Source organism: Sciurus carolinensis, chromosome 6, assembly GCF_902686445.1.
Source record: "Sciurus carolinensis chromosome 6, mSciCar1.2, whole genome shotgun sequence".
Lineage (NCBI taxonomy): Eukaryota > Metazoa > Chordata > Mammalia > Rodentia > Sciuridae > Sciurus > Sciurus carolinensis.
Window position 1 is genome coordinate 135,583,931 of NC_062218.1, and position 14,379 is coordinate 135,598,309.

The window sequence follows — 14,379 nt, forward strand, 5'->3', positions numbered from 1 at the left end:
CCACCACCAACAGGACCCCAGGTTGGGCCCCAGAGAATCCAGGGCAAGTTATCTCAGAGCCTCAGACTCTTCTTCCCAGAGCTGGGCATGTTCAATGATAGGAAACACCCCTTGTGTTTCTCTTTTTGCCTTGACTTTTATGCTAGAACTTCCATCAGTCTGGATTTGGGGTTTTCACTCCACTGCTTTCCCACCCTACCAAATACACGCTTCATCACTCAGTTCCTATTTTCTACATCATAAAAGATCTCACTGCCTTTTATTGTAAGCTCCTTGACATTCTTTGGAAGGGGTTGAAGAATATGTAGTCACGTAAAAAGTAGAGTGTGATTCAGCTTACTGGAAAACCCTTTCCAAAAGGGCAATGGATCTGAAGAGACATTTCTCAAAAGAAGACATACTGATAGTCAATGGTTTCATGAAAAAAATGTTCGATATCACTAATGATCGGGAAAGTGAAGATCAAAACCACCCCCATAATCACCTCACCCTCATAATAGTGGCTATTATCAAAAAGACTAAAAATAACAAGTGCTGACAAGGATGTGGAGAAAAGGGAATCCTTGCACACCATTGGTGGGAATGTAAATTGATGCAGTCATTATGGAAAACAGTATGGAGGTTCCTGAAAAAATTTTACATAGGGCTACAATCTGCTTCATCGGTACCACTCCTGGATATTTATCCAAAGGAAATGAATTCAGTATGTTGAAGGCATCTGCACTTCCATGTTTACTGCAACACTATTCACAATAGCCAAGAAATGGAAACAATCCAAGTGTCCATCAACTGACAAATGAATAAAGAAAATGTAGCACATATACACCATGGAATACTATTCAACCATAAAAAGAATGAAATCTTGTCATTTGCAATAACATGGAACTGGAGATCATTATGTTAAGTGACATAAGGCAGACACAAAAAGACAAGGACAGCTTGATCTTACTCATGTGTGGAATCTAAAAAATTGATCTCATATAAGGGTAGAGTAGGGTGGTGGTTAGCAGAGGCTGGGGGTGGGTAGCATTGGGGAAGTGTTGAACAATAGATACTAAGTTATAGTTAGGCAGGAGCAAGAAGTTCTGGTGTTCTGTTGTTCAGGAGTTTGACTGTAGACAACAGTAATACAGTATATATTTCAAAAAGCTACAGGTACAGTGGCTCATGCCTGTAATCCCAACAGCTCGGGAGGCTGAGACAGGAAGATCTGGAGTTCAAAGCCAACCTCAGCAAAAGCAAGGTGCTAAGCAATTCAGTGAGACCCTGTCGCTAAATAAAATACAAAATAGGGTTAGGAATGTGGCTCAGTGGCTGAGTACCCCTGAATTCAATCCCCCATACCAAAAAAAAAACTGAAGGAAAAATAAAATTGTATTGTGCTGTCAGTTACACAATTTTGTAAAGATAGTGAGAATTACTGAAATGTACACTTTTGAGAGAATGAATTTTAACAGAGTTGGCTCTCTGTATCCACAGATTCTAGATTCACAGATTCAACCTATCACAGGTGGACTGCTATGTAGTTAGAGCTCCAACGCTCACCTCTGCGCAAACTTTTTTTTTTCTTGTCATTATTCCCTAACAATATAGTATAACAACTGTTTACCTAGTAACTACATTATATTAGGTATTATAAGTCATCTGGAGGTGATTTAAAGCATACAGAAGACCTGTGTAGGTATTATGCAAATACTACACTATTTTATATAAGGGACTTGGGCATGGGTATATTTGGAGGTCCTGAAACTAATCCCTGTCAGATACCAAGGGACAACCGTATATTAATTGTATCTCAATAAATCTGTTTTGAGTTTTGTGGTCCTGGGGATTGAACCCAGGGCTTCTCATGTGATGAGCAAGTATTCTACCACTAAACTGTACATCCCTAGCCCTTTTGATTTTTTATTTTGAAACAGTGTCTCCCTACATTGCCTAGGCTGACCTTGAACTTACAATTCTCCTGCCTCAACCTCCTGAGTAGCTGGGTTTATAAGTGTGTGCCACCACACCTGGCTGTTTTTGTTTTTTGTCTTTTTAATGGCTTTCACCCAAACCTCTAATCGGCGCCACTGCTTGCCCTACCCAGTAGGGAAATCACTGAGTAGTGTGATTTCCTGAATTGACCTCCATGCCCAGACTGGCCCGCTTGGCACTGGATTCCGGAGAGCCTGCTCTGTACCTGATCTCGTCCCATCACAGCCAAACTGCTGGAGGCCCGTTTGGGGTACCATTGAAATAGGAGTGTCTCCAAGTCTGTGGTGTTAGTTCTTCAACATGACACCAAACGATGGAAAGCTGCCAGCTGTGCTTCTCTTCTCCCTAAGAGCTAAGCGAATGTCCTGTCATTCCATCCTGCCCTTGGTTTTATGCCTTTTCCGCACCCGTGCTGTACAGGTCACTTTACATACACACCGTCTTCTGTTCAAGCCTCATAGCATCCAGAGAGGCAGGGATGGTCGCTCCCACATTTCACAGGAGCGAGCTCCTATCACTTTAGGCCTGCTCACTAACACAATTGCCTCTAGATTTGCCATCTCTCAGTCTGATTGCATCGACCTGCAAACTCAATTTAAAAGCCCTGTCAGGTTTTTTAATTTTTTCCCTGCACCTTTGGGGAAAAAAAAACAAAACCCTGAGAAACACAGCTGAAGGTTCTTGGTCTTATGGTGGGAGTGGGTTTGGATTTTGGCATCTTACCTAACCTGACTGAATGAGAGGCAGAGGTCCTGTCCATTCCGGGGAGGGTAACAGAGAGCAGTCGGTACGGTGCTTACGCAGGAACAATGACTGCAGCCACCAGCCCCCAACCCCAGTGCTAGGCCAGGACCTGCCAGGCTGTGGGTTATACTCTTCCCAGTTTGCTTTTCCAAGAAAGCTGAAATTGCCCTTTGGGAAACACTGGGAAACTGATTAGCCCCAGAGGAGCTAGGAACTCCAGGTGGGCATTGTGGACTCCCGGACCTACCACCTGCCTCTGCTTACCTGTCAACACTGAGCAGACAACTTCCCACCAAAGCGATACCTCCTAACCTTGAGTTCCCAGCTTGGGAAACCCTGTTGGGCTACATCCATCCCATACAACAGGGCCCAGAATCATCGAATCCTCCACTTCCTCAGACCTTTTTATTTATTTCCCAAGTCATCTGGCCCTTATTTAATTGCTTCCACATTTCAGTGCTGGGAGCATATGTTTGAAAGTTTTGTGCAGAAGGGCTGGGGTATAAAGCACACCGTGGGACCAGGCCATGGGGATTACCTCAGCCAGCCTCACTTTCCAACAGGGACCCCTGCATAACCTGAGCCACACCCCCTGCCCATCCATCACTCTTGGGTGCCCAGCTCGCTGCTGGTCATAGACACCTTCTCCAGAGGCTGTGGCATACACAGCACAAACTCCATAGAACCAAGTCAAGCACAGGGCCACTAGGCAGCTCCTGTCCCTCTTGCCCTCGTCTGATCAGCACCTATTTAAGTGCTCGTTCCTGCCAGGTCCTGAGCTAGGTGTCAGGGAGCCTGCATGAAGCAGGCAGATGTGCTCACAGCTGTGAGGAAGTTCCCTTGCTGGTGGGGCTGACAGATAATCATCCACACTCAAATAAATGGATTTAATCATTACAGATTGTGGCAAGTGCTAGGAAGGAAATAACCAGGGCAGTATGATAGAAGCCAACGGAGGTGTCATTAGAAGCCACAGTTGGGGAAGGCTGTCCAAAGCGGTGATAATGAAGTCATGCCCCGGGAGCACAGGAACACAGCAGTTGTGAGCATCCTAAGACCCAAGAGAACTAGCACCTTGGGAAACTGAGAGATGAGTAGAGCAGGGAGCAGTAGCCCATGGCCTCAGGGATTAACGAAGGACTGGGCCATGCAGAAGAGCTTTTCCAGGAGTTTGGATCTTTTTTGTCATGGGAAGTCCTGGGGAGGGGTTGGGCTTTCTTTTTTTTTCTTTTTTATTTTTAAGGTTCCTCTGACTGGTGAGGTTAGAAAGGGGTCTAGTTAGAAAGTTGTGACAATGACACTGCGATGAAGCAGTGGTGGTCTCCTGAACTGGTCTCAGTGAGGCCCAAGAGAGGTGCTGTGTCGGTGTTCTGGAATCTTGCAAGTGGGCAATGGGATCTGCCTCTGAGACGCTGCTGTTCCCATGCTCGCCTCCCTCCGGGACTGTGGAGCATGCCATGGGTTTAGGGTCCCACAGCACTGCTTCCAGCCCAGACTACCCGCCTGCCAGCTGGGTGATCTCAGACACAACACATCCCTTCCCAGGGACCTCAGAGGAAGTCCAGTACACTATAGAGAGCTCTTTCTGCCCAGGTCAGGAGGACATGCCTCTGGGCATAGTGACCTTTCTGAACCTCAGTTTCCTCATCTAAAAACGCACCTGGTGGTTGCCGCAAAGGTTACATGACATGGTCTGAGGAAAGTGGGCACTTAATTCCAAGAATTGAGGTTACTCTCCACCCTTCCTTCATCTTCTCTGGGATATACCTCAGACCAGGTCCCTGGGCTTTGCTCTCAGTACCCTTAGCTCTCAGAATGAGCTTCCTTGGAGGGAGCGTGGAGGTGAGTATGAGGAAAGGCAGCAAAAGCTGAGGACCAGACAAGAACGTGGAGTTTTTTCCTTTCCATGTTCAAGTTCAAGTGTATTGACTTTTCTACTTATGTGGATCCATGAGGTGGAAGAGTTCCCACCACGCCTGTTTTCCAGTTCCTCAGCTCCCGACTTGGAGACATCTTCCATAACCACTTTCTCGTGTTCATGCCTAAAGATGATCCATATCCATACAAACAAAAGCCTACTTTTTTTTTTCTGCCATGCTGGGGATCAAATCGAGGGCCTCATGCTTGATAGGCAAGCTCTCTACTCCTGAGCCACATCCCCAACCAAAATCTGCATATTTTTTAGCACAAACGACTGCATGTTATATATGCTATTCAATATCTTTTCTTAAATGTAAGAATATACCTTGGAGACATATAAAAATATATCATTTTCATAGCTTCATCATGTCCCATTTATAGATATACCATCTTTCATTTAATTAATGCCATTTTTTCTGTTTCTAATGTTTTTGATATCTCAAGTGATTCTATAATGAATATTCTGATATACCTGTCCTTTTTTTTTTTGAGACAGGATCTCACTAAGTTGCTTAGGGCCTTGCTAAGTTGCTGAGACTGGATTTGAACATAGATCCTCTGCCTCAGCCTCCCGAATTGCTGGAATTGCAGGCATGTGCCTTCAAGCCTGGCTATACCTATCTTTTTACATATATGTTAACGTTTCTACAGGACAGGATTTTAGGGGGATAATTGCCGTGGCAGTTAGCATATACATTTTAAGTCTTAATATGTATCACCAAATCACTGTCTGTTGATAACATTCCAATTTATTCTCCCACCAGTATGTGAGATGACTGTCCTTATTGCTCTCACATGGTAGTTCATCAGTGGTACGGTTTGAATATGAGGTGTCCCCCAAAAGCTCCTGTGTTAATGCAGGAATATTCAGAAGTTAAATGACTGGATTATGAAAACTGTAAGCTAATCAGTCTGTCCCAGTTTGGACAGACTAACTGGATGGTAACTGTAGGCAGGTGGGGCATGGCTGGAGGAGGTGGGTCACTGGGGATGTGCCCTGGAAGGGTGCGTCTTCCCTGCGACCTCTTGCCCTCTCTCCCTCTGCCTCCCAGCTGCCATGAGTGCCCCTTCCACCACAGTGTTCTGCCTCACCTTGGACCCAGAGTAATGGAGTCAGCAGACCCCAAACTAAACTCCTGAAATCAATTTTAGCCTTCATTTCTGTTATTATGAAAGAGAATTTGATTTGTCAATACAAAAATGCAAAAACTAATCATGCACAATTCATAGTTTTAAGGACTCTGTATTTTCTGACCTGTGAACTCCCAAGTCATATCTTTGGACCATTTTTCCATGGCAATGGTTGGCGATGTTTTGAGAGTTGATTTGTGGAAGTGTTTTTATTTCAGGGTATCTAGACTTCGTGACATGAGTTAGATATATGATTCCCCATTTGGCCTTTGACTTTGCTTACAAGGCTTTCTGCCTTGCAGACTCTTTTTCTTTTTCTTTTTTGCTTTATTTCATTGGATCAGACCTTGCTTTTCTAGTTTCTGGATTATGAACTGTAGTCAAGAAAGCCTGCCCTTCTTCAGGGTTAGAAAGAAAATTTCCCACATTTTTCTCTAGGAGTTTCATGATTTTTTTAAACATGTAAATCTCCCATCCTTTTGGAATTCTTCCTGGTTTATGCTGAGGCATTGGTCCAACTTCCCTTATTGCTGCTTAACTGCCAGTTTTGCAGCCATCCCTGTTAATAACACATCTCTCCCGTTTCAAGGGGCTCCAGTGGAGTCTGGCAGCCTAGTGGCGGTGGAGAGGGCAGATCCCTGTATGGAGGTCATGATAGGATTTAGACTTTTGTGCTTAAAAAAAAAAAAAAAATGAGACAGTTGAGAGGGGGAGTGTCATGATCCAGGCTTCTATTTGGAAAACATCACTCTGGTCCCAGAATAGAGACTTGAGTGACAGAGGGTCACCACATTTGAAGCCATGTCTGACCCCAGTTGCATCTACCTCATTGCTAATAGACGTCAACCCCTAGGTCACCAGTCCTCTCTCCAACACTACTTCTGGGTGAATTCCTGTAAGTTCTTTTTTCCCCGCTGAAGAGGTTTCTGTATTTGATTTTTTTAATTGACATATAATAATTGTACATATTTGTGGAGCACAGTGTGATATTTTGATACATGTATACAATTTGTAAAGATCAAATCAGAGTAATTAACATATCCATCCTCTCAAATATGCTTCACTTCTTTAAATTGGGAACATTCAAAATCCTCTTTTTTAGCTATTTTGACATATAAAAGATTATTATTAACTACAGTCACCCCTCCATGCGATAGAAAATAGAACATAATCCTCCTATCTAACTGCATTTATGTACTGACCAATCAATGGTCTCTATCTTCCCCTCCTCCCTACCCTTCCCAGGCCAATGAATCTAGAGTCTCACATAGAAGCCCCTCACACATGCTGGCCTCTGGGTTCCATGGCCTCGTCTCCTCCAATGAGTTGGACCTCCACCTGACCACCACAGCCTCCCACTGCCATCACCTTGCCCAGTACCTCATCACAAAACCTCAGTTCAGAGTCCAGCCCACTCCCTTAGTTCCCTGACCTCACAATCCTTCCACCTCACCCATCTTCAGATCCACACGTCCGACCACCTTGTCCCTTGCCCCTCATCCCCTTCAATTTGACAGCACTGTCGGTCTCTTCAACCTGTCCCCTGCTCCCTTTCACCTCTCATTCTCACTCAGCAAAGCTCCACCCCTGATCAAACCCAGCCCTCCTCATACCTAGCTCCAGCACCCACGAAGCTCACAGGACACCACTGGGTCAGCTCATTTTAAATCCCAGTCCCCACGGTCTCCTCCATCCTGGTCACCTACAACTGATAGCCTCGCTCCCTACTTCACTAGAGGAGTGGGCGCAGTCAGAAAAGAACGCCAGTGAAACTCCCACATCCTCAGCCACACACACAGCAGCACCGTGCTCTGCCTCCCTGCCCATTGCCAAGCTTGGACAGTCCAGGCTCCCTCACATACCTGCGTCCCCTCTCTGCACCAGCCCCTCCTGCCTCCTCAACAGCGTTGCTCCAGGAATCTCCCCTCCCTCCGACTTGTTGAATCTCTCCCTCTCCGCTGGATGACTCCTGTTAAGTTACAAACATGCCATTGTCTCTTTCACCTTGAAAAAAATACTCTTCTCTGGATCCCATGAACGCCAAAGCGTCCACTCTGACCTTTCGCTTCCGCCTTGCAGCCCAACTCCTCAAAGGCACTGACTTCGCATTCCTCCCCTCTTCTCCCCTAACCTGTCTGCACCCCCAACGCTGTGCACCTCGCAGGCGATCGCTCCCTCCTCCTCAGGACGCTTTGGCAACTTGGCTTCCAGGACGTCCTTCTCTTCTCCCCAGCTTCTAACTGTCGGGGTGTCCCTGAACAGTGTGTGTACCAAGCTGAGCTCCTGATCCCTTCAGCAAAACCCCCATCACAGTCTTCCCACCTCCTGGATGGCAACTCCAACCTTTGGCCAAAATTGTGGCATCTTCCTTGAGTCATCTCCGGAAATCCTCGAGGTGCCACCTTCAGCACTGATCTCAGCTCCAACCACTTCCACCCTGTTTGCTGCCACCACTGGCTGTGAGCCACCTTTCCTCTCCCCTGCATCACTGCCAATAGCCTCTGGATTCTGCGCTCGCTGCTCCTCACAGTGATCTTTTAAAATACTAGCCAGGTTATACCCTCTCTCTGGTCAAAACCCTCCAAGGGCTCCCATGGCAGAGATAAGATCGAGTCCCAGGTGTGGCCAACAAGGCCCTCCCCAGTCTGCGTCAGCCCTGTTGCCTCTACAGCTGCCTCCCATTCTCCTCCAGTCCCGTTGGCTCCCTTGCTGCTCCTCCAACACACCAGCCCCGCTCCTGCCCTCGGGTCTTCCCTCTGCCTGGTACCTACTTTCCCCAGGAATCTGTCCTGCCACAATCTACACTTCCTCCAGGCCTTTGCTCAGATGTCACCTCAGGGTGACATTTTTCCTAAACATCCTATGGAATATTCCAGTCTGCCCCTCCCCAGCACAAACGGTTCCCCCTTTCTTAGACACTAAGCACCTTTCTTCTTGTATAATTCAGATCACCTTCCTAGTGATTCATTATGTTTATTGTATCTCATCTGTCACTCACTAGATGGGAAGCTCCATTAAGATGCGGATTTTTGCTATTTTTACTGGTGTATTCCAGGTGCCTAGAACAGTGATCAGCAGAGGGCAGGCACTTGATATCCATGGAATGAGTGACTAGGGAGGCCAACCAGGAATCATTGCAACAGTCAAGAGACAGTAGTAATGGGGATTAGGGTTATGGTGGTGGAGAGAGGTCAGTGGATGGATTCCAGAGTAGTAGGAAACAACGGGCCAGCACCACCAGGCACCCTGATAGTTCCAGCTACTTGGAAGGCTCAAATAGGAGGATCATTTGGACCTGGGAGTTTGAGGCCAGCCTGGGCAAAATAGTGAGACCTGGTCTCAAAAATAAATAAATAAAACTTAAAGACAAACAGAATAAACAAGAGATGCATGAATAGATTAGGGATGGAGAACATGTCAAAGGCGGCTCCTCATTTTTGAGTTCACACAACTCCTAGATGGATGGTGACATCCTTCCCCAAGACCAGGACCACGGAAGAGGAGCCAGTTTTGGGGAAGAAGATCATGAGCATGGCTGTGCACGTGTGCTGGGGGAAATGGAATCATCCAAGAAGAAATGTTAAGTAGGCAGCTGGGAAAGGGAGACCGGGATTCAGAGGCACAGCCGGGGCTGGAGATGCACATTCAGGACTCTTCTGCAGAGGGTAGCCACAAGCATGGATAGATCCTCAAAGAAGACAGAAGAGAAGAACCCACAGAGAAGTGAACTGAGGAGACAGCACCCAGACTTGAGCCTCAAGGAAACTCAAGGCTGGGTAAAGAAAACCGAGTCAGCGAAAGAGACCGAAGGCCAGGGAAGTGGGTGGGATGTGACATTTTGGAAGCCACAGGAAGAAAATGCTTCCAGAAACTTTCAGTCAGGGTGGGGGATGTGGCTCAGTGGTAGAACAGAACCTGAACTGGACCCTGGGTTCCATGCCAAACACCAGGAGAAGTAGAAGGAGGAGGAGAAGCTCTCAGTCAGCAGCAGGGATCCAGCCTGGAGGCCAAGTGAAATGAGCAGGAGAAAATGGCTTGGTTCATTTGTGTGGAGGCAAGTCATCGGAGACCTTGGTGAGCGGGAGAGGTGAACCCAGATCAGAGAGTCATAATTAAGTGGAGGATGAGGAGTTCAAGACAGTGAGTGTGGATGCCTCTTTCCAGTACCCTGGGCATGAGGGAGCAGGCAGAGGTGGGGCAGTCCTAGAAGGGGGTGTGGGACCAAAGGGATTGGAGCACCTTTCAAAGCTGTTGGGAAGGATCTGCCTGGAAGGGTGAGCTCGACTGTGACAGACAGGGAGGGGTGAGGGGAAGGGAGGGGCCTTCACTGGAGGTGGGTCAGTCCCTCCGAATGAACTTAGGCGTGTGGAGAGGCAGATGGGCATGGGCGCTGGGGCAGTGTACGTCTGGCGTTGAAAAGGTGATGGAGACTCTGCCACGGCTCCTCTGCAAAATAAGAAGCAAGGTCATTGTCTGAAAAGGAAGAGTCGATGGGATGTCCGAGCTGCCAACACCCTGCTCTGCCCGCCAGACTAGAGTCAGAGCCTCCCCCTGCCGTGCTGCCATTCTTGGGTATTAGTTTATCAGTTTTCCAGGTCAAAAATCCTGCTCTTCTCTCTCCTTCCTCCATATAACCCCTAACCACCCGTTTGGTCACCCAGCAAGCCCCATTTCTCCTCTCTGACTAGTGCCTCCTGACTCACTCTCACCTCTTCGTTGCTACCTCATCACCCACCCAAGGACACCTGCAGTGACCCCTGAGCCCCCCATTGCTCCTCCATGCCAAACCCTTCAGTGACATCCTGCTGCCGTTAGGATCAAGCCCTCTCCCTCCCGTATCTTGGAAACAAGACTCCATCCTTGGCTGGACCCTGCTCCCAGGCCCTCCCTCCACTGCATTCTGCTCCATTTCTCTTTGCTCCTCAAAAGCTTGGGGTGTTCTGAGCTTTCCTTCCCTCCCCTGCCCCCCCCCCTTAACTTGTTTCTCTCACCTCCTGGACTCGGCCATCCTGGGGCAGCTCCTTGTTGAGTGCTTGGAACTTCCTGTGTTTCCCCCAGAGACAGGGTTTCCTTAAGTGTCTGTCTGCTGAATAAACATTCCATGAGTCAAAGGTCCTGCCCCTTGTACTCACTACTGGGTCCCATTCTTCACCTCCGGCAGCTCCCGGCTCATAGTGGGCCATCCATAAATACTTGTTGATCAACTGGCCACATGTTCTATGTGACCTCATTCTATAGTGAGGTTTGAGGTGTGACAGGAACAGAGGAGGCACTGGTTGGGCCAATACTGGAAAGTGTGGAGCCCACTTTCTAGAATGTATGGCATCATTAACCAATTACAGCTGTCCCTCAGTCTCCCCCCGCACCTCTTTCTCTCTCTCTTTCTCTCTCTCTCTCTCTCTCTCTCTCTCTCTCTCTCTCTCTCTCTCTCTCTCTCTCAGACACACACACACCCACATCTTTCTTCTAAGTGTTCTCTGTAAGCCTTCACCTGCTGTGGGGCAATTATCTGCGGCAGCACCCACCAGTGTTTATGGTCCCTTTCAAAGCCCTCATGCACACCTAACCTCAGGGCTGGACCACAGGCACCCCCACCCCAAACCTCTGCTCACACCCACAGATCCATGTACCCTTACTCCAGTTCTTCCCTCTCCCCAAAATGTTTTCTCTCGATAGAAATAAGCCAACCCATGGTGAACCCCAAACTTATTTTTTTAAGCAGGAACAAGGTCAATGATTACTCAGTTGCTAGAACCCAACATGAATCAGCACCAACCAGCTTCATGAAATAAATGCATGAACCAATCAACACATGTGGTAATTGTCATTACCCCCACATGACCATCTGGGCCCTTCCAAGGACAAAGATGCCTCTTCTGCTCTGCCACTTGGCCTTGGGACTGACTGATGCTTATTTGTATAGCTATTACAGGAAACAGTTGTGACCCCATTAAAGCCTTGGCAGAGGTGAGGTGACAAGTAACTGTGCTGAGAACAGGCAAAGGGACCTTCTCTGCCTTCGATGCTGATGGTGGCTTCTCTGCTTATGTTTTGCAGGTCCTCCAGTAAGTGTCCTGGCTTTGCGCTCTGCTCCTGAAAGATAAGGCATTTATTTGGTTCCCTCTCTATAGCGCACCCTTGAAAATAATTTTGGGTTAGAAAGATGTGTCCTTTAAAAAAGAAAAAGAAAAGGTTGGAGGTGTAACTCAGTGCTTGCCTAGCATGTGTGAGGCCCCGGGTTTGATTCCCAGTCCTGAAAAGAGAGAGAGAGAGAAAGAGAGAAAGAGGGGCAGGGGCCATATTTTTATTTAACTGGCAGCTGAATGCACGGCAAGCCCAGAATTCATGGGTGTGACTTGCCTGCTGAAACATTCTGTGACTGGCACAAGTTTGACTGCTCCTCACCAAATCTTCAGCTCAACTTAGCGCACAGAAATGCAAGCACCATGCCCGTGTTTGTGAAATGGTCTGCAGCTGCTGATATTTTTAAATGCATTTTATCAGATGAGCTTTGGCAAAAGAGGCTGTAGAGTCAGGCAGTGGTTCCAGGAATGAATTGGGCTTTGTCACCAGGTCCGGGGTTCATTCTTTACCAAAATGTCTCCCTCCCTGCATTAGACAGCTGGGACCTCATGAGCCTAAGTGGCTGATGAAGGTGTTGAGATGGCAGCAGAAGGAAATGCCACTGTGTTTAAGAAGGATGTGAGAAGCACCAAGCAGCCCCCAAATTTCCCTCAGCCAGCCGGGGCAGTTCCAAAGCAGGATAAGTGGCCTCGGAAATCTTACCTTCTCCAGATCCGGGGATGCTTCTGTCTTTGATTCCTCTTGGCAGTTTTTCAGAGCCTGATAAATCCTGATGAATCCATTCAAGAAGCACATTGACAGTCAGTTTGAACCAAAATTAACCTTCCAAAGGAATTCTTTTGAGCTGAGCCCTTTTGGTTTCTAACTTTTTTGCCATGATTCATTTCCCCCATCAGCACCCTTCAGAATCTGGGCTTCTCGATGCATGTAGCTCCACTTTGAGCCAAAAAAGCAAGCCAACAAAAATGCGTAGATGTATTGGCCATGAGGGAGGTTTCCTTGTGGGGATGTTCCTGGTTGTCCCCGGAGGCTCTCTTGTGTGAACTCCCTGAAATGCAAAATACAGAACCGTTGACTGATTTTTTTTAATTTGGTTGTTGAAATACTAGATATATTAAACAGATGCAGAAATGTTCAAGCGACAACTTGCAAGGAACCAGAAGGAGGGAGATGGCTGCCCGTGTGGGGAACGTTGCTTCAATTAGGGCTGACCTACGCTAGGGGACGGAGAAGCATCTAGTAGCCATGAATGTCCCCATTCATCCATCCTAGTGGCACCAGGGAGGAAATGAGTATCTTCTTTGAGTCCAACTTAAGGAATATTTTCAGTTCCTGATTCGGTCATGGTAGATGTGACAATGCCCTCCTGAACCTCGTGTCCCCATATGGTCTTCACCAAGTGTCCCAGATGACGTGGAAGGGACAGACATGAATGCACACCCTGGTGGCTCCAATGGAGACTCACATCCCTTCCAGCTGGCCCCCCCACAGGCAGGGGAAGGGTGCTCTGTCCCCCAGACCCGTCGGAGCCCTGGTGTCCTCCTCCCTAAACAGCGAGCTACCAACCAGCAGACGCTGCTGCAAACCATGCAGAACATGGCGGGGGGGATGCGGGGCCCTGACTGAGTCCTAAGTGTTGCCAGATGGTTTGCTGCCGAAAGTCTGATTATTAATGACATATTAATTACCACAGGGGCAATCAGGACGAGATGGCTACCCGGTAATTTGTCATTTATTTTTTGTTCTCTCTGCCCTTTCCTCTTAAGCCGATATCCTTTCCCTGGGACTTGACTGAACTGTCTCCTCTCCTCTCTTCCTCCTCTGCTCCTAAGTAGCTGTGATCTTTCTGTGGAGGGGGTTAGCAGGAGGTCTGCGCAGACTCAGGTCATGCAGGTTTCCAGGTCACTGGAGACAAGCCAAGAGGCTTCCCACAGGTGTCCCAGAAGCATTGAGTCCACCCAACACTGTACCCTCCAGCACAGTGTGCCAGCTCTGAGCCGAGGGGGCAGCCTGTGGCTGAGGGGTTCCCTCCCAAATGGGTCTGGCTGCCAGCCTCTTCCCAGTGGGCAGGGGTCCCTGTCCCAGCTCCCCCATGTCATGTCAGGAACAGGGCTTTGGTTGATTCCAGTTTGGCCTTTGAGGTATCATTACCTCTCAGTCCTTCCTCCTTTGCTGGAGTAGATGCCCCCAACCCAGGCCTCTTGGGCACCACATCAGAATCAAGAGGGGACATGGCCCTGTCACTGTCAAGTCCTGCAGAAGTTAGGGACTGTGACAATCACATACAGAAGTCCTGATGCATCAGAAAGAGCAGGAGTGAGGCCAGTGGAAGGGAGTTACTTAGCATCACCATCAGGTGAAGAGACAGATTTATTCTGTGCCTTCAGGACAGGAAGATGCCGGGAGGGAAATGTTGGTTGATTCAGAGTCCTCTCTAATGACCAGATCCATCCAGGGTCAGGATGGGCTGGTGATGGACGTAAGTGGTCCCCAGTTCTGCGGATGCTCTCCCAGGAGTCTGAG

The 14,379-nt window shown here is 48.0% G+C and overlaps 1 protein-coding gene and 1 long non-coding RNA gene across 9 annotated transcripts in view; one reads left to right on the forward strand and one right to left on the reverse strand.

Annotated features, from left to right (window-relative positions):
• The window catches only part of Col23a1 (collagen type XXIII alpha 1 chain), a 369,547-nt gene that overhangs the window by 309,625 nt on the left and 45,543 nt on the right, over window positions 1–14,379 (forward strand). For 6 of the 8 annotated variants that reach the window (XM_047555583.1, XM_047555580.1, XM_047555587.1 and 3 more), the window contains exons 4-5: window positions 11,830–11,837; window positions 13,550–13,576. In XM_047555583.1, the coding sequence (XP_047411539.1) occupies window positions 11,830–11,837; window positions 13,550–13,576 (35 nt within the window). The remainder of the gene's footprint in view (window positions 1–11,829; window positions 11,838–13,549; window positions 13,577–14,379) is intronic. The other 2 variants (XM_047555581.1, XM_047555584.1) reach the window with 1 other exon arrangement.
• The window catches only part of LOC124986819 (uncharacterized), a 53,823-nt gene continuing 47,210 nt past the window's right edge, over window positions 7,767–14,379 (reverse strand). Inside the window, exons 2-5 of the long non-coding RNA XR_007109094.1 lie at window positions 12,559–12,904; window positions 11,604–11,865; window positions 10,764–10,858; window positions 7,767–10,218 (exon numbers count right to left, since the gene is read on the reverse strand). This is a non-coding gene — a long non-coding RNA (uncharacterized LOC124986819). The remainder of the gene's footprint in view (window positions 10,219–10,763; window positions 10,859–11,603; window positions 11,866–12,558; window positions 12,905–14,379) is intronic.